The sequence below is a fragment of the Mustela erminea genome, chromosome 6 (assembly GCF_009829155.1).
Source record: "Mustela erminea isolate mMusErm1 chromosome 6, mMusErm1.Pri, whole genome shotgun sequence".
Classification (NCBI taxonomy): Eukaryota; Metazoa; Chordata; class Mammalia; order Carnivora; family Mustelidae; genus Mustela; species Mustela erminea.
The window spans coordinates 93,111,429-93,130,439 of record NC_045619.1 but is presented as its reverse complement, the minus strand read 5'-3'; the positions used below and the strand labels follow the sequence as shown (position 1 = coordinate 93,130,439).

Here is a 19,011-nt window from a genome sequence, read left to right as displayed (position 1 = left end):
CTCTCTGCCTGCTGCTCCCCTACTTGTGGGTGCTCTCTGTCAAAAATAAGTAAAATCTTAAAAAAAAAACCTAATAGGGGCGCCTGGGTGGCTCAGTGGGTTAAAGCCTCTGCCTTCAGCTCAGGTCATGATCTCAGGGTCCTAGGATCAAGCCCAGCATCAGGCTCTGCCCAGTAGGGAGCCTGCTTCCCCCTCTTTCTCTGCCTACCTCTCTGCCTACTTGTGATCTCTCTCTCTCTGTGTCAAATAAATAAATAAAATCTTTTTTAAAAATTTTAAAATAATGAAAAAATTAAAAAACTAATTATATAAAGATAATTCTAAGATTTTTGATATACCTTTTACCAGTTGCCATATATATTTTGGTATACTTCTACCAGTTGCCATATGTAGAGGCAAGTGAGCAATAATAATATGCTCAAAACTTTAATCTCAGCTCACTGGATATAGCCTTATTTCTGGACTGAATATTGTAGGTACATGAGAGCTTTGTCCTTAAGTCTTAGACATTTATGCCTGGAGTGTGTATTCTGACACTTCTAATTTTACTTACTGATATTTTTATTGGTCAGGCCACACCCCACTGCCTATCTTTTAAAAATCTTTTTTTTTTTTTTTTTTTTTTTTGACAGAGTTCACAAGTAGGCAAAGAGGCAGGGGGGATGGGGGTAGGGGGAAGGAAAAAGGCTTCCTGCTGAGCAGAAAGCCTGATGCAGGGCTCAATCCCAAGACCCTGGGATCATGACCTGAGCTGAAGGCAGAGGCTTTAACCCACTGAGCCACCCAAGCACCCCTTAAAAATATTTTTTTAATATTTTATTTATTCATTTAACAGAGAGAGAGATCACAACCAGGCAGAGAGAAAGGGGGAAACAGGCTCCCTGCTTAGCAGAGAGCCCAATGCGGGTGCTCCATCCCAGGACCCTGGGATCATGCATGACCTGAGCCAAAGGCAGAGGCTTAACCCACTGAGCCACCCACCCAGGCGCCCTTTAAAAATCATTTTAAACTGGGCATCTAAACATACCAAACTTCAATTCAAAACATATGAGTTACTAGATTACAGTAGGGGATAGTAGAGTACTTTTTTTTTTTTTAATGGTGTTTTAACTTTTTTTTTTTTAAAGATTTTATTTATTTGACAGGCAGAGAGGCAGGCAGAGAGAGAGAAGCAGGCTCTCTGTGGAGCAGAGAGCCCGATGTAGGGCTCTATCCCAGGACCCTGGGATCATGACCTGAGCTGAAGGCAGAGGCTTTAATCCACTGAGCCACCCAGGAGCCCCAGTAGAGTACTTTTTTTTTTTTTTTTTTTAATTATTTGACAAAGAGAGATCACAAGTAGGCAGAGAGAGTGAGAGAGAGAGGAGGAAGCAGGCTCCCTGCTGAGCAGAGAGCCAGATGAGGGCCTCGATCCCAGAACCCTGAGATCATGACCTGAGCTGAAGGAAGAGGCTTAACCCACTGCGCCACCCAGGCGCCCCGCCAGTAGAGTACTTTTTAACAAGTGTTGCATTTGTAGCTCCTGACTTTTTTCCTCAGAGAACAATTGGGTTAGTCTGCACCATAAAGCAGCAGCTTAGAATAACCAATTTCACCAACATAAAACCTGTTTTATTCGTCAAAACACTTCCCTTTCTACATTTCCAGATACTTAATTTTAAAGGTTTTGTTTCTTCCATAGGTTGGTTTTAGTTTTTGTTTTTTCTGAAAGTGTCAGATTTCTTTTGCCTGGTTTTACAACCAGTCTAAACAAAACAGTCATTCTGGAATATAGTTCATCTTCTGAGAAACACTGAGAAGTCAAGCTATCAGGTTGGTGTTTTCTATGACTTTATTTTCTTTCCTTTGCGTTTCCTTTAACATTGTTTTCTCTTTAGCCATACAGTCTTTTCTTTTTTTTTAATCTTTTGGTTTATATATATAAAACACTTTACAATGCAGTCAACACACGGCAATGCCTCGCATTTCCTTCTCTTTTCTAATTGTTTAAGAAAAAATATTAAAGACCATTGTGCAAAATTGCTCATTTGAGTCTCTATTTACTATGTATTGTTCAGTTTTTAGGTTTGGAAAACAGTGGGTCAGTTAAAATTCCTGGATACAAAATTACTAAAGACTCAGTCTACCTTAAGAACTCAAAACCAGAATATAAAGACTGGTATTATGCTTTCAAAAAGAGATGTTTCGGGGCGCCTGGGTGGCTCAGTCATTGAGTGTCTGCCTTCAGATCTGGTCATGATCCCAGGGTTCTGGGATTGAGCCCCAAGTCGGGCTTCTTGCTCAGTGGAAAGCCTGCTTCTCCCTCTCCCACTATGCCTGCTTGTGTTCCCTCTCTCGCTGTCTCTCTGTAAAATAAATAAAATATTTTTTAAAAAATAAATAAATGGGGACGCCTACTTGGCTCAATTGGTTAAGTGATTGCCTTCGGCTCAGGTCATGATCCTGGAGTCCCAGGATCGAGTCCCACATCAGGCTCCCCGCTCAGCAGGGAGTCTGCTTCTCTCGTTGACTCTTCCCCTTCTCATGCTCTCTCAAATAAATAAATAAAATCTTTAAAAAAATAAAAAACTAAAAATTAAATAAATAAATAAATGGGGGCGCCTGGGTGGCTCAGTGGGTTAAAGCCTCTGCCTTCGGCTCAGGTCATGATCCCAGGGTCCTGGGATCGAGCCCCACATTGGGCTCTCTGCTCAGCAGGGAACTTGCTTCCCCCCCTCAACCGCCTGCCTCTCTGCCTGCTTGTCTTATCTGTCAAATAAATAAATAAAATCTTTTTAAAATATAAATAAATAAATGTTTTTGCACTGTACGCTAACTGGAATTTAAATAAAAACTTAATTTTAAAAAAATTAAGTCTTGGGGCGCCTGGGTGGCTCAGTGGGTTAAGCCGCTGCCTTCGGCTCAGGTCATGATCCCAGTGTCCTGGGATCGAGTCCCACATCCGGCTCTCTGCTCAGCGGGGAGCCTGCTTCCTCCTCTCTCTCTGCCTGCCTCTCCGTCTACATGTGATTTCTCTCTGTCAAATAAATAAATAAAATCTTTAAAAAAAAAAAAAATTAAGTCTTTTTTTTTTCCAAAATAAATATTTGGTTCTTGAAGACAGCAGAAACATGCTCAAAGACCACTGACTTCCCTATTCTCTGATTTTAGCAACTCATCCATTCGTGAGAATTGTAGAAACAAAGGTCACAGAACTGACTTCCATCTCCAAACTTGCCCAATTTATAAAAAAAAAAAATCCAAAGAAAGAAAATACATCCTTCCTTAGTCATTAACAACAGAGAGAAGAGTCAGTGGGCTTGATGGAAAAGAAAGTGAAATGGTCAAAATAGCTTTACTTGTCTATGAAGATGATTGGCTATTGCTGGCTCTTTCTTCTGAAGTTAAATGGACTGTGCTGACAAATCTTCCAAATCACACATTTACTTAGAAAAAATAATAGTTTGCACTTTCCAAGTAATGTACATATATTACCAATCTTCCTAACAATCCTATCAAGTAGCTACTATATCCCCATTTTTAGATGGGGAAACTGAGGCACAAAGGGGTTAATTAAATTGCCCAAGGTCACTATGAGGTGACAAAGCTGTGATTCAGACAAGTATAGCTAGAGTCCAGGTTCTGTGTGTATGTGTTTTAAGTTTATTTAAGTGATCTCTACACCCAGCATAGGACTTGAACTCATGAACCTGAGATCAAGAATTGCATGCACTTCCAACTAAGCAAGCCAGGCACCCTTACAGAGTTCATGTTTTTTTTTTTTTTTTAAGATTTTATTTATTTATTTGACAGACAGAGATCACAAGTAGAAGAGAGGCAGGCAGAGAGGGAGAGGAGGAAGCAGGCTCCCTGCTGAGCAGAGAGGCCGATGTGGGGCTCCATCCCAGGACCCCGGGAACATGACCTGAGCCGAAGGCAGAGGCTTTAACCCACTGAGCCACCCAGGCGCCCCCAGAGTTCATGTTCTTAATCATTCCACAATATTACCTCCCCTATCTGAAAAAATTTTCAGAATTTCTCATTCCTGGTAAACTCTACTATTTCATTTAATCCTAATTCACTAATCCTCACTTCAAAATAGTTTTTAGAGCATAACGTCACTGCTTCCCTTAAAAGGCAGCCACAGTTGTCCTAAAGCCTTTAGTTCAAATAGTTTTGCTGGTTTAGGTAATGTATTTGTTGAGTCTTTTTGCAGGGCTGAGAAGGCAAGGGGATCAGGACCCATGGCCTTTTCATTAACAAACCACTGAATTTACATTCTACTCAGGAATATTACAGTGTAAAACAAGAGTTCTTAACTTGGGGTCTGGGACTACTAGCATGGATGAGTTTCAGGATATCTATTTGCCCAAAACAGCAGACAAAAAGAATTGTATATATGCCTATGTGCTTTTCTCTGAGGAGTGTAATCTAATAGTTTCAACATCGATCTAAATTGTGTATTCCAAAAATAAAATAATTGAGGGTTAACCTCAGTCACTGCTATTTTACAAAGATGTGACTACAATCTGTGGCGTTCAATATTATTTAGTATCTCCTATTTCCCTGCATTAGTTGAAAAAGGGAAATCAAATAGTCACTATAATACCGCTGTGCCTACTTTACTGACCAGAGGGCAGTGGCTGCTTCTCTCACTACCCTTTCCTTTCGGGTATCAAAAATGCCTCGACTCAGGGGACGGAAAGGGGTCGGCTATCTAAGGAGTGCACGGCTCGAGGTTGAGGTTTCTTACCCTTATTTAGACCTCGTCACCACCCCCGTCCGGGAACAGTAGGACGGGTCACTCAAAGGAAGTGACTGTCGGCAGCTCCTGACCCGGAATCGGATTCTGGTCCCGCCCCCTCCGCCAGGCTTCCTTCTGCAACAGGCGTGGGTCACGCTCTCGCTCGCTCTCTTTCTGCCGCCATCTTGGTTCCGCGTCCCCCGCACAGTAAGTCCTGTCTTCGCCGCAACTCTCTATCCGCAGCCATCCTCCTTTCTTGCGGACTAAGCCGCCCCAGAGACTAGGAGCTAAGGGGAGTTGGAGGCTTTATGGGGCTGCTGGGTTCCTACTTGGCCCTGGGAAGTGTGGCCTTGGGGCCTCCGGACAAAATGGGGTCTGCGGTTGATGTCCTGGCAAAAGCAGGGCAGAAGGGCCGCCTGCCGCGCCTGAAGGACAAGGCTGGCGACATAGAGCCGTTGCGGTGTGGGGGGGGAAGCGGAGTGTGTGTGGCGTTGGGAACGGCTTCACGAGAACCCAAAGGAGGTTAAGGGGGTCACAGCCTTGGAACACCCCCACCCCCGCGCGCGCGCACACACACACACGCCGTTCTTAATTGTGACAAGCGAGTGTTGGGACTTTAGGCACTCTCTTTCCCCTCCTGGTTCCCGAAAGTCCGGCAAACGGGAGACCTGGTGGTCCCAGCCCAGGCGGCGTGAGTGTAGGAGGTGGTGCAGGCTAGCGTCTGAAGTCACCCGCGGTCGGGAGCCAAACCGGGATCCTCTCCCTGGGGTTGAGAACGCAGTGCTGAGTGTTGCCTCTGTGGGATTTGGAGTGTAGAATAAAAGGAACCCCTTGGCCACTGAAGGTTCGTTCTCTGCGGAGTGAAGAGAGGTAGAAGGTGATTCGCTTGATGCGAGATTTGAGAGTCACGTCTTATTTCTTACCTATTCCAGTTGCTTTGGGGAGGATTGTCCTGAAACATCCTCGTAATTTTTTTTTTTTTTTCCTTAACAGCCCTTCGCAGAGTTTTTAAGAATATTTGACTCTGGGTTGGGCAGCAGAACGGATCCCAGTCAATTCAGGCCTCCTTTTTATTCCCTTCAGAAATGCCTGGTGAAGCCACAGAAACCGTCCCTGCTACAGAGCAGGAGTTGCCACAGCCCCAGGCTGAGACAGGTAGGTTCCCCTAGTCCCCTTACTGTTCATTAAAATTTTAAGACTGACCCTAAGACCATTTGGTGGGTAAAATGGCACATGGAATACCCTGGGTTTTTTCAGAGTTAACTCATTAAAGATGGCTGTAGCTTTACCAGGGAGGAGAATCCGTGATACTAACTGCTGTCCTGGAGGGACTTCATTAAGGAATGGACTATAAAGAGTATATTTAAGATGGGAGAGCATAAAAAGCTCCCAGGCCTGCATTGTAGGTTATGGCAACTACCTCATAGGTCATACCGGAGAGCCCTCAACTCACAGTAAAACTGAGCAGGGAGGGGGCTTGGTGATTCTTAGCTATTGGAACTGGATGAGACACTTGCAGGCCAAGGAGACCTGAGCTTTGTGAAGATGCAGCCAGCAAGTTGCATCAAGGTTTTAGATGACAGAGCTTGGCATTGTGCCTTCGTCACATGTCTGGATGAGATGTGTGCTGGTGGTAAATGTGTCCTCCTGGGCCGCGGGGCCCTGCTGGGTTGGTTCACTTATTTTATCGGTTGGTACTAAGATGTTTATAGTGTGCTGGAATCAACAGCTTGCCCGGAACCGAAGATTGAAATAAAGTTTTCCTTTGACTGCTCTTCAGCTTTGAAATTAATGGACATAAACATAGTATAAGGGCAGGTTTCAAATTCTCATTAAAATACTTCTCTAGAAAACTTGAGAGGGTATAGTGAAAAAAAATTTAATGATGTTCTTGCTGTGTCAGTTGTGCTGAAATAAATGAAGAGAATCTTCAGGCCGTAACTTCCATCCTCACTTTTTCTTACTATAAACTTTTTTTTTTTTTTTTTAAACCCCACCTGTCACTTAAGCAATTTCTTTCGCCTTCTGGACTTAAAATAGAGTTGTTTATAGTTGAAAGCATTGAGGTTCTCTCTCCCCACCTGTCTGATTTTAGCAGCTGAGGGGATTAATACAGCTGCTAGAAAAGAAAAAAGGAAGGGGCCTCTAAGCTAGTGAACAAGCTATACAAAATCCTTGAGGTACAGGGGACTTAATGGAAAGAGGGAATAAAGGACTGATCTCTAAAAGATCCTATAATTCAATACTAATCAAAACCTTATTGAACAACTTGATTTTACAAATGTGGAGACTGAAATTTAGATGAATATGTTTCAAGCTTCATGCCATTTCCTTCTGAAGTTATCCTTAGTGCTGTTAAGCTTATTTCTGAATAGTTAGAGCTTGCACAGTAGGTTTAGTAATATTAAGGGAGGGCCAGTGGTAAAACGCTGAATTTTTTCTTAATTAGGTAGTTCTTATAACGAATGTGAAAACGAGCCCAAGGAGTTGGTTATGGTGTCTAAAGCATGTAAATTGGGCTTTAACTAACCATCTTGGAAGTCCAGTCAGAGGAAAACATTCTAAGTTTCAGATTCTGATTCATATGTTTGGAGGCATTTGCCCTTTAATCATGAGATTTTGACCTAGCAACTCTCCAGGAAAACCTGGTTGAGCCACCTGTCCTTTCTGGAGTTGGATACTCTAACTAGAATTAGTGGTTGAATAAATTTTGAATTTTTTTTTTTTAAGATTTTATTTATTTATTTGACAGACAGATCACAAGTAGGCAGAGAGGCAGGTAGAGAGAGATGGGGAAGCAGGCTCCCTGCTGAGCAGAGAGCCCGATGCGGGGCTCGATCCCAGAACCCTGGAATCATGACCTGAGCCGAAGGCAGAGGCTTTAACCCACTGAGCCACCCAGGCGCCCCTAAATTGTGAATTTTTATCATTCAGGAAATCTTACTGAGCTTTACTGTAGTGCTGAACATTGGTCTATTTTGGCAGAATGACATACTTATCCAGATTAAGGGATGGAAAGCCAGTGTATTCTCCACTCCAATTCCCTACTTCCAGAATAGAACCACAGTCGGGTTTAACAAGTTGGCCTACAGTTTCATAATACAGCCCCTACCCTTGTGACTAAGCTCTCTCCCTAGCAGTGTAATTCATCTTAAATTGATGTCTGAAGAGCTAACAATACCTAGGAAGGTGTGTGGACTTTATGAAGTACAACCCATTTGTGGTTGGTTTTTTGTTTGTTTGGGGTCAGTAGGTGAACTGAGGCATAGAGTGGCAAAGTGACTTAGTATTTAATACTTCACACAGAATTGTATGTCAACACCACCTTCGTAAAACTTGATTCTTTTTTTTTTTTTTTTTTTTTTTAATTTAACAGAGACCACAAGTAGGCAGAGAGGCAGGCAGAGAGTGAGCCGGGGAAACGGGCTCCCTGCTGAGCAGAGAGCCCGATGTGGGGCTCCATCCTAGGACCCTGGGATCATGACCTGAGCTGAAGGCAGAGGCTTTGACCCACTGAGCCACCCAAATGCCCCCTAAAACTTTATTCTAAGAGTCAGGTTTTTCTTGACCTAGTGAAAGCCTGAGCATAAAAAGACTTGGTTTGTTGCAAGGGTGAGGGGAGGGTTGTTTTTTGTTTTTGTTTTTCATTCAGTTCCGGCTCCCCATTATTATCACCATCACTGCCTGCCTTGTTCCAATTTTCAGTATCTGTTTCAGTTAGTTCGTGATCCTTGACAGTAGAACATCTATTCTACTGGTATTCTATGGCCTGTAAGAAAGACTTTGGGTTCATTCAAGGAGGGAAGGGAGGGCACATCTGGGAAAGGGTGGAAGCATGCTGTTCCCAACCCACTCCTAGGCCTGTGCTCCCCATTTAGAGACTAATAGGCTGCTTAGACTATTATCTCTACCTTAAAATAGTTTGCTTGTGGTGGGGGGTAGAACTTGGGAAATGTGGGAGATGGGGAGAGGGATGTATTCTTAATCGACCACTGAAGTATATTTGGGGAAGGTTGCTGTTGCCTGTCACCTTTGTCTAATCCTGTGCGGTGACTTTCATCCTCGGATTAAAAATTCAGTGTTTCCTGTGAGGCATGTTGTACAAACTTGGGCTGCATAACTCACCTTTGTTTTTTTCCTTCCCTTTCCTTCTTTATCCCCTTTTTTGCTTTTCTCCTCCAGCTGTGCTTCCTGTGTCTTCAGCCTTGAGTGTCACTGCTGCCTTAAGGCAGCCTGAATCTACCCTACCCCCTCCTTGCTCCATGGCCCCCCAACAATGCCCTCTGGCGACCCCTAACCAGGCTTCCCCATTCCTTCCTCCCTCTAGTGTTGTCTCAACCCCCTTTGAAGCTCCTTTTCCTCAATCACCCTCTGGAACAATCCTTCCTTTGGGAGTTGCCCCTTCCCCCACTGACACCCCAGTTTTCCTACCAAACCTAATAGGACCTCCCATCTCCCCGGCTGCCTTAGCTCTGGCCTCTCCCATGATAACTCCAGCTGTGAAAGATGCCCATTCCTCTTCAGCTCCCTTGGCTCTGGTGGCCTTGGCTCCCCACTCAGTTCAGAAGAGCTCTGCTTATCCACTTAACCCTCTTAATTCACCTCCTTTGATTGCTGGGGCTGAGTCAGGGTCAGTAACATCTCTGTCAACTCCCATTGTTTCCTCAGAACCAAAGACCTCTTCTATTCAAATTCCCATGCAAGTAGGCCCTAATCTAAAAGGTACCCCTATCCCTCCAGGTATAGTCAGTGCTGTTCCTTCCCATCTTGGAACTCCCTTGGCCTCTATTCAGTCTGGAGCAGCCACATGTCCTCAAATGCCACCCACCACTCCCCCAGCCATCACTCCCCCTCAGTTCAAAGGCATCCCTGTTTCCTCAGCTCTGACTTCTCCACAAAACCCTGAAAGCCTCAGCATAAAGGGGCCCCTTAATTCACCTGCTACATTACCTCTTTCAACCCAGTCTATATCTGTGGCTCCCAGTGTCACTCCAGTTTTCCTCACTTCTCTGGGCTCTCATCTAGCACCTTTACATCAGGGTTCTCTTGATTCTCCTGTTCGACCCTTAGGTCAAACAGGTCCTAATGTTCTGTCACATCCTAAAGTGGATGCCATTTCTGCAGCTCATTCTCCCATTGGGGCCTCTTACCCTTCTCAGAGATCTGTAATTCCTCCACTTTCTTCCAGAAATGAGGTGGCTCCTACTTCGGGGGCTCCAGCTTCCCCTCTGGCTCTTTCTATTGAGAAAGACCCCCCTGCTGTCACTGGCATAGCTTCCTTCAGTCCTGGCTCATCAAACGTAGCCACCTCTTCTCCATTATCTCCTACAGCCTGTCTCATTCTGAAAGGCTCTTCTAATGCCACTCCTCGTCAGCCTTTGGTGACCCAAATTCCTCCTCCTCCAGGGAGTCCGAGCTTAAAAGAAGCTCCTGTTTCTTCTGTTGGAACCATCCCATTCGTTTTGACTAACCCCTCCACAATTTCTGCGACACCTACTACCCTTGAGGTAGCTACTTGCATGTCTCCTCCAGTTTCATCAGATCCCATAAGTAGTAAGGACTCAGCTTCCCGCACTGCCTCAGTTACGGCTCCTGGGGCTCCCAAAGAGCTTTCTACTCCTCAAGTAACCCCTCTGGGAATACCAGTCCCCCCTCCTCTCTCAGTCTCTGAGAACTCCAAAGGTCTCCCTACATCAGCATTGGTAAAGTTACCAAAACAAGGAAATATCCAAACTGAACTTCCTTCTCCTCTTGGAGTCCCTGTGTCACCAGAACAGGCAGGACTCCCTACCAAGAAAGACTCGACTCTAATACCATTAGTACTGGCAACTCCCAAAAATCCCCCCTCTCCCCAAAGTATATCATCATCTCTGGAGATAGCTCTTTCTCCTGAAGCCTCCTTAGCAAAGGTAAGCCTTGTAGAGCCTCTCCCTGTAGTTATGTCAGCAAGTACTGCTTCTTCTCCTCTGGGTGTTAACTCCCCAGCCTCTGTAATCGAGACAGACCCCAGTAGTCTGCCTCTCAAAAGTTCTCTCACCACCCCAAGCATAGCTACATTTCCTCTGGAACATGTTGCTACTGCGGAAGTGGCTCCTGCAGTTACCAAAGGTACCTCCACTACAGCCAGTACTTTTCTAGATGTCTCTTTATCTCATAAAAGCCATCCAGGTAAGAAGGGTAGTTCCACTCTTACTTTACCTGTGGTTCCTCCAGTCTCTGAAAGTTGCCCTGTGGCTCCAGCTGTGACTCTATCCCCCCAGAATGTTTCTGCTTTTCCAGCTGCCATAGCACTAGCCCCAGAAATTCCCAAGTCTGAGCCCTTTCCCTCTCTTCATCCTCAAGGTGCAAAGAAAGTTCACGGTATTTCTCATACCTCAGCATTGGCACCTGTGGCTTCCTCTCCTGAAGGGCACCCAACCAAGGACTCTGGTGCTTGTGCTTCTGTTAATGCATCTTCGAAAGGGACTTACTTAGCTGACTCTCCATCTCCTTTAGGGACTAGTGTGTCTCCTCAAACTAAAAGACGTCCAACCAAGAAGGGTTCAGCTCCTCCTACTACCTTAACTCTTTCTCCTCATTCGAAAAGTGTTCCTGCTATCCCTGATATTTCTGCTGGAAATCACTCCTCCCCTATTTCTCCAGTTGAAGTGTCCTTTCTTCCAGAGGCCAGTCTTTCTTCTCAAGTCCCTAAAGGGTCACTGGCCAAGAAGCATTCCCCCACTCTTTGCCCCAAAGAGACCCCAGATACCCCACCTCCCAAAGAGGCCTTCACTCCCCCAGCTATGGTTCCTTCCTCCCCCAAAGGAGCCCCAGGAACTTCATCCTCCAAAAAGTCACAAGCAGCTCCAGCCCCCAAAAGAGCCCCAGCTACTCCATCTCCCAAAGGGACCCCCACTGCCTCAGCTGTGGCTCCTTCATTCCCCAAAGGGGACCCAGCAGCTCCATCTCCTAAAGAGTCCTCCACTCCAGCAGTGACTCCTTCCTCCCCCAGAGGGACCCCCAACCCCCAAGCTGTGGCCCCTCCCTCTCCCAAAGAGTCCCAAGCAACTCCAGCCCCCAAAAGAGCCCCAGCTGCTCCATCTCCCAAAGGGCCCCCCACTACCCCACCTGTGGCTCCTCCCTCCCCCAAAGGAGGCCAAGCAACCCCATCCCCTAAAGAGACCTCCACTCCCCCAGCTGTGACTCCTCCCTCCCCCAAAGGGTCTCAGGCAACTCCAGCCCCCAAAAGAACCCCAATGACTCCACCTCCCAAAGGGGACACAGCAACCCCATCCCCTAAAGAGGCCTCCACTCCCCCAACTTTGACTCCTTCCTCTCCCAAAAAGTCCCCACCTACCCAGCCTCCCAGAGAGGCCCCCACCTCCCAAGCTCCCAAGGAGTCTCAAGCAACTCCAGCCCCCAAAGGGACCCCCACTGCCCCAGCTGTGGCTCCTCCCACTCCCAAAGGGGGCCCAGCAACTCCATCCCCTAAGGAAACCTCTGCTCCCCCAGCTGTGACTCCTCCCTCTCTCAAAGGGGGCCCAGCAACCCCATCCCCTAAAGAGACCTCCACTCCCCCAGCTGTGGCTTCTTCCTCCCAGAAAGAGTGCCCAGCTACCCAGTCTCCCAAAAGAGCCCTAACTACTCCATCTCCCAAAGGGGCCCCCACTGCCCCACCTGTAGCTCCTCCTTCCCCCAAAGGGAGCCCAGCAACCCCATCCCCTAAAGAGACCTCCACTCCCCCAGCTGTGGCTTCTTCCTCCCAGAAAGAGTGCCCAGCTACCCAGTCTCCCAAAGGGGCCCCCACTGCCCCACCTGTAGCTCCTCCTTCCCCCAAAGGGAGCCCAGCAACCCCATCCCCTAAAGAAACCTCCACTCCCCCAGCTGTGGCTTCTTCCTCCCAGAAAGAGTGCCCAGCTACCCAGTCTCCCAAAAGAGCCCTAACTACTCCATCTCCCAAAGGGGCCCCCACTGCCCCACCTGTAGCTCCTCCTTCCCCCAAAGGGAGCCCAGCAACCCCATCCCCTAAAGAGACCTCCACTCCCCCAGCTGTGGCTCCTTCCTCCCTTAAAGGGCCTCAGGCAACTCCCATAGAGTGCCCAGCTACCCAGTCTCCCAAAAGAGCCTCAACCACTCCATTCCCCAAAGGGGGCCCAACAACCCCATCCCCTAAAGAGAACTCCACTCCCCCAGCTGTGGCTCCTTCCTCCCGCAAAGAGTGCCCACCTACCCAATCTCCCAAAAGAGCCCCAACTACTCCATCTCCCAAAGGGCCCCCCACTGCCCTATCTGCGGCTCCTCCCTCCCCCAAAGGGGCCCCAGCTACCCTATCTGCTAAAGAGACCATTCCCCCAGCTGTGACTCCTTCCTCTCCCAAAGGGCCCCCCACTGCCCCATCTATGTCTCCTCCCTCCCCCAAAGGGGGCCCAGCAACCCCATCTGCTGAAGAGACCTCCATTCCCCCAGGTATGACTCCCTCCTCCCCCAAAGACTCCCCAGCTACCCAACCTCCCAGAGGGGCCTCCACCCCCCAAGTTACAGCTCCTTCCTCTTCCAAAGAGTCCCAAGCAACTCCATCTCCCAAAGGGGGCCAAGCAACTTCCTCACCCAAAGAGTCTGAAGCAACTTCAGTCCCCAAAAGAGTTCCAGCTACCCCACCTCCCAGAGGGGTCTCCACTCCCCCAGCTGTGGCTCCTCCCTCTCCCAAAAAGTCCCAAGCAGCTCCAGGCCCCAGAAGAGCTCCAGCAACTCGATCTCCTAAAGGGGGCCAAGCAACCCCATCCCCTAAAGAGACTTCCACTCCCCCAACCAGGGCCCCTTCCTCCCCCAGAGAGTCCCCAGCTACCCAGCCTCCGAAAGGGACCCTCACTGTAGCTCCTCCCTCCCCTAAAGAGTCTCAAGCAACTCCAGCCCCCAAAAGAGCCCCAGCTACTCCACCTCCTAAAGGGCCCCCCACTGCCCCACCTGTGGCTCCTCCCTCCCCCAAAGGGGGCCCAGCAACCCTATCCCCTAAAGAGACTTCCACTCCCCCAGCTGTTGCTCCTTCCTCAAAAAAAGCCCCAGGTGCCCCATCTCTCAAAGGGTCCCTTACACCCTCAGCTGTGACTCCTTCCCCCAAAGAGTCTCCGGAAACCCCAGCCCCCAAAGGGGCTCCAGGAACCCCATCTCCCAAGGGGCCATCCACTCCCCCAGCTGTGACTCCTTCCTCCAAAGAGTCTCCGGCAGCTCCAGCCCCGAAAGGGACCTCAGCAACTTCATCCTCCAAAAGAATCCCAGGAGGAACTCCATCCCCCAAGAGAGCCCAGGCTACCCCATCCAAAGGCGCCCCCACTCCCTCATCTGAGAGTCCTCCCTCCCCCAGAGAGGCCCCTACCTCTCCAGTTTCAGTCACATGTGCCCTGGGGTCCATTGCCCCTCTGGCTTCTAAAGGCCTACCAGTAAAGAAAGGCTCCACAGCTCTCAAAACAGGACTTGTTGCCCCAGCTCCAGAAAGTATACCAGTTGTCACAGCTCCTTCTGAGAAAGGTCCACTGGCCAAGAAGAGTTCTGCTACTTCACCTCCTGTGTGCCCCGATCCTTCAGCTAAGAATGGTACTAAAGGACCCCTTCCTACAATGGCTCCAGCCCCCCTGACAGTCTCTGCTCAGAAAGTCTCTTCAAAGGCTCCCAAAACGCTCCCTGTTTCTCCATTAAAAAGCAAAGATTCTGCCCATTTCCCAAAGAGCCCTTTGACTCTTCCTCTTGGGTCTGTGACATCTACTCCTCCAGCAACAGTTTGCTCTGAGAAGGTCCTTCCTAAAGCTGGATCAGCATCTATCCCTCCAGCACCCACCCCATCAGTCTCTCTGCCTCTCACTCCCTCCCCAGTTCCCCCTCTGCTTCCTAAACAGCAATTTCTGCCGTCCTCACCTGGGCTGGTGCTGGAATCACCCTGTAAGCCCTCAGCCCCTGCTGATGAGGATGAGCTGCCGCCTCTGATTCCCCCGGAACCAATCTCGGGGGGACTGCCTTTCCAGTCGGTCCTCGTCAACATGCCCACCCCCAAACCTGCTGGGATCCCTGCCCCAACCCCCTCTGCCAAGCAGCCTGTTCTGAAGAACAACAAGGGTATTTGCCTTGGTTTGCTGTGTGCATGGTGTGTCGCCCACACCCCTCCTGGGGCTACCCACCGTACTAACCCTAGGATGCGCCGCTTTCTCCAGTGTATCTGCTTGTGTTTGGACATAGAACATAGAACAATAGTTTTAAATGCAAAAGCTCTAGGAATGTGAATCAATCTTGGTTTTCATCACCTCAGAAGGTCTGTTTTGTATCATCTTGTATAATATGGTCCAAGCTAACCCTGGATCTGCTGTCTTTTTACCTGAATAATCTGACATTGAAAACCAAGACCGACCTATTAGACCTTTTAATTTGCTCTAATCTCTACCACATAACTAACCTTGTCCCTGGGCCTGGGATTTGCTAAAATGTTGGGAAATACAGAAGTATTTTAATTTCTTTTCATGATTTAGATTCAGTAATGACCAGTGCCCAGGGGACTCCCTTTTCAAAACTCTTTTCCTAGCCTGAGAATGGTGCAGGTGTCTGCTTTTTTCTCTCAGTAGTCTTTATTGATTCTTGGCCTTTTGATTGAGGTGAACTTAAAATATGTGAATTATATTTGGAAGAAAGGGGAGAGGTCACAGGACAGGCTCTAACAGAGGTGACTATTAGAACTATAGGTTGGCAATCTTTGAGAATCTTCAGGCTATGCTGATGAAACCAAATTGCTAGGGTAAGTGGTTTGAAAACAAGGCTAAATGTGTGTACACAACTGCTTCTGGCCTTCCCCAACTCAGTGTAAGGATGAGGGGAAAGTGTCCTCCTTGGTCTGCCTCCACAGTGTGATCTTACTGGGTTTTTTTTTGTTTTTGTTTTTGTTTTTTTCCATTTAAATGTATCTGGAGATAATCTGTCTGCCATAACCTTGTGGAGATGGTTGGGCTATCGGGTAGAATTTGGAGTTACGTAGGTCCTTGGTGTTGGCCTGCGCCAAGTGGAGACCTTAAGAGAAAGGAAACAGTTACTCTTTATAAACTGTTTGGCTATAACTAGTAATTACCTCTTATTTCTGGGGCTGGGTCTTTAATGGATGTGTACACACTAGTTTATGGCTGAGTTGGAGGCTGTCAAGCTGACTTCATACAAATCAGTTGGTTTACATTTAACTTTGTGAGGTCTAGCATAAGCCAGTGACCTCTATTCCACATAGGCTGTGGTGAGGTGTCTTCCTTATAATCTCCTGTAAAATAGTAAAAGTTAAATTTGTCATCTCAGGGTCTGGAACAGAATCTGACAGTGATGAATCAGTACCAGAGCTTGAGGAACAGGATTCCACACAGGCAACCACACAACAAGCCCAGGTAGGTGTTCTACTTGCTGGTCAGAGTACTTGAGTCAAAGAAGCATTGAAGAACAAAGGTTGATCAGAGAAGCTGACTTCAGTATTTGGAACTGTGAACCTTCATAAAGGGAAAACCTCATGGGGATTGTGGTATCTGGGCCTTATATTCCAGTTTACTCATAGCTGTTTTTTTTCTTCAGCTGGCAGCAGCCGCTGAAATTGACGAAGAACCAGTCAGTAAAGCAAAACAGAGCCGGAGTGAAAAGAAGGCACGGAAGGTAAGTTTTTAAGTTATGAACAAAGATTAAAGGTTCTGATGAAGCAGCTTTAGAGAGGGGGAACTGTAATGGTAGAATCATATTTATAGTGATAGAAATTACTATGGCAGGGCGCCTGGGTGGCTCAGTGGGTTAGGCCGCTGCCTTCGGCTCAGGTCATGATCTCAGGGTCCTGGGATCGAGTCCCGCATCGGGCTCTCTGCTCGGCAGGGAGTCTGCTTCCTCCTCTCCCTCTCTCTGCCTACTTGTGATCTCTCTCTCTCTCTCTGTCAAATAAATAAATAAATAAAGTCTTAAAAAAAAAAGAAGAAGAAGAAATTACTATGGCAAAAAAAAAAAAATCAGGAGTCCTGGAAGCCAATTCTGTAATATCAGGTTAGCCTAGGAAAAGGCTTTGCTTTGTTTTCATTTGTTTTGTTACTTTTTTTCATTTAAATTTAATTAACATTTAATGTATTACTGGTGTCAGTAGTAGAGGTCAGTGATTCATCAGTCTTTTTTTTTTTTTTTTTTTTTTTTTTTTTTTTTTTTTTTTTTAATCTGTTTGAGACCACACAAGCCGGGAGGAGGGTCAGAGGGAGAGGGAAAAGCAGACTCAGGGAGCCCGATATGGGGCCCGATCCTGTCCTAGGATCGCAACCTGAGCCAAAGGCAGACGTCCAACCAACTAAGCCACCCAGGCGCCCCAATTCATCAGTCTACTCTAATACCCAGTGCTCATTACATCATGTACCCTCCTTAATGTCAACCCAGTTACCCCGTCTCCCTACCCCCCTTCCCTTCCAGCAACCCTCAGTTAAGGCTTTACTTTGGATATAGTTATTACTATGTCCTTTACTTCCTAAAGCTACTTTTTTTAAGATATTATTTATTGGGGTGAGAGAATATGTGCAGGAGCAGGGGAAGAGGTAAAGGGAGAAGCAGAATCCCTGCTAAGTGCAGAGCCTGATGTGTAGGGCTCAATCTCACAACACTGAGATAAGAGCCAAAATCAAGAGTTGGACATTCAACTGACTGAGCCACCTAGGTTCCCCTGTGAAGCTGCTTCTAGAGAAGTTGAAAACCTCATGTTCTTTTCTATTCCTTAGGCTATGTCCAAACTGGGTCTTCGACAGGTTACAGGAGTTACAAGAGTCACTATCAGGAAATCTAAGAATATTCTCTTTGTCATCACAAAACCAGATGTCTACAAGAGCCCAGCTTCAGATACCTACATAGTTTTTGGGGAAGCCAAGGTAAAGTTTTCTTGGGCGCACTCTAGACCAGGGTTTCTCAACCTCAGCACTATTGATAGTCAAGAGTTAGCTAATTCTTTGGTGTGTAATTTGAGGTCAGTTAATCCTTGTTGTGGGAGCTGCTTTCCTGAGTGTGAGAGATGTTTAGCAGCATCCTGCCCAGATGCGATAATCAAAAAAATCTCCAGACATTTGGTAGATGTCCCTGGATGACAAAATTACCTCCCAGTTGAGAATCATTGCTTTAGATCTAAACTAGTTCTCTCTGTACAGTGATAACATAATCTTAGGGCAAATAATATAAAGCTATATAGTAAGCTAACCTGAAGTAGCTTTAGAGTGAGAGTTTGGAAGAGATATAAATGATTTATTTCACTTACTGCAGATTGATCTTGTCACATAAATCTGTATTTTCTGCCCTGCAGATCGAGGATTTATCTCAGCAAGCACAACTGGCAGCTGCTGAGAAATTCAAAGTTCAAGGTGAAGCTGTCTCAAACATTCAAGAAAACACACAGACTCCAACTGTACAAGAGGAGAGTGAAGAGGAAGAGGTATATAGGGAAATCTTTTATACTTTTAATCCTCTCCAGATAGTATTTTGTGTTTAAGATTTTATTTATAATAGTACATATAATATATTATTATTTGTAATACAAATTTGTTATTTATCCATGAGAGAGAGGCAGAGGGAGAAGCAGCTTGGGGCTGCTTGGGGTTCAATTCTAGGACCCCAGGAGCGTGACCTGAGCCAAAGGCAGATGCTTAACCAACTGAGCCACCCAGGCACCCAGTATTACCTCGTATTGATGGGTGCGTTCTACATTGCTTTAGGCTCTCGAACTCAATTGACTTAAATAGTTTCTGAGTTATATTAAGAACTAGATTTAAGAGACTCCTGTCTCCAAAGAACTACCAGAATTTTTCTTGGCCTTTGGGTTATTGTGTTTTTCTTCCTTCTCTTAGGTTGATGAAACCGGTGTAGAGGTTAAGGACATAGAATTGGTCATGTCACAAGCAAATGTGTCAAGAGCAAAGGCAGTCCGAGCCCTGAAGAACAACAGTAATGATATTGTAAATGCTATTATGGTAAGTGTTAAAGCCTTTATTCCTTGACTTCTTCGGCCCTGACCAGTTCGGGGTGACTTTATTTTCTGTACTTAAGATCAACCAGTTTAGGAAGCTTCATTCCAAAGCCTATTCTGAATTACCTCATATTTAGGGACCTGAATTCCAGTTTGCCTTTAACTACTTCTAATGATCTCTTTTCTTACAGGAATTAACAATGTAACCATCTGAAAACGAGGACCTTTTTTTGGTGTTTCAAAAGAATAACTGCAGCTTGGTTTGAAATTTGTACTGTTTCTATCATTAATAAAGTTATGGCTTCTTGTTGGATGAACTCAGTGG

The 19,011-nt window shown here is 46.5% G+C and overlaps 1 protein-coding gene across 5 annotated transcripts; it reads left to right on the top strand.

Moving 5' to 3' along the window:
* The first annotated feature begins 4,817 nt into the window (after positions 1–4,817).
* NACA (nascent polypeptide associated complex subunit alpha) lies at positions 4,818–19,003 on the top strand. Of its 5 annotated transcripts, none has more exons than XM_032348698.1 (10): positions 4,818–4,930; positions 5,807–5,878; positions 8,906–12,388; positions 12,758–14,809; positions 16,022–16,107; positions 16,289–16,366; positions 17,455–17,601; positions 18,027–18,155; positions 18,568–18,690; positions 18,878–19,003. In XM_032348698.1, the coding sequence occupies exons 2-10, from the start codon at positions 5,809–5,811 to the stop codon at positions 18,890–18,892; spliced, it is 6,183 nt and encodes a 2,060-aa protein (XP_032204589.1). In that variant the 5' UTR covers positions 4,818–4,930; positions 5,807–5,808; the 3' UTR covers positions 18,893–19,003. The 5 variants fall into 5 exon arrangements, with proteins under 5 accessions (XP_032204589.1, XP_032204587.1, XP_032204590.1 ...); XM_032348696.1 differs by having other exon boundaries at positions 8,906–12,691; XM_032348697.1 differs by having other exon boundaries at positions 4,822–4,930; positions 5,717–5,878; positions 8,906–12,691.
* Positions 19,004–19,011: the final 8 nt, after the last annotated feature.

Coding starts and splice junctions, on each gene's coding strand:
- NACA (XM_032348696.1), top strand. CDS start 5,809: ATGCCTGGTGAAGCCACAGAAACCGTCCCTGCTACAGAGCAGGAGTTG. Junction 14,810..16,021: donor TGTTCTGAAGAACAACAAGG/GTATTTGCCTTG, acceptor TTGTCATCTCAG/GGTCTGGAACAGAATCTGAC. Junction 17,602..18,026: donor TAGTTTTTGGGGAAGCCAAG/GTAAAGTTTTCT, acceptor TCTGCCCTGCAG/ATCGAGGATTTATCTCAGCA.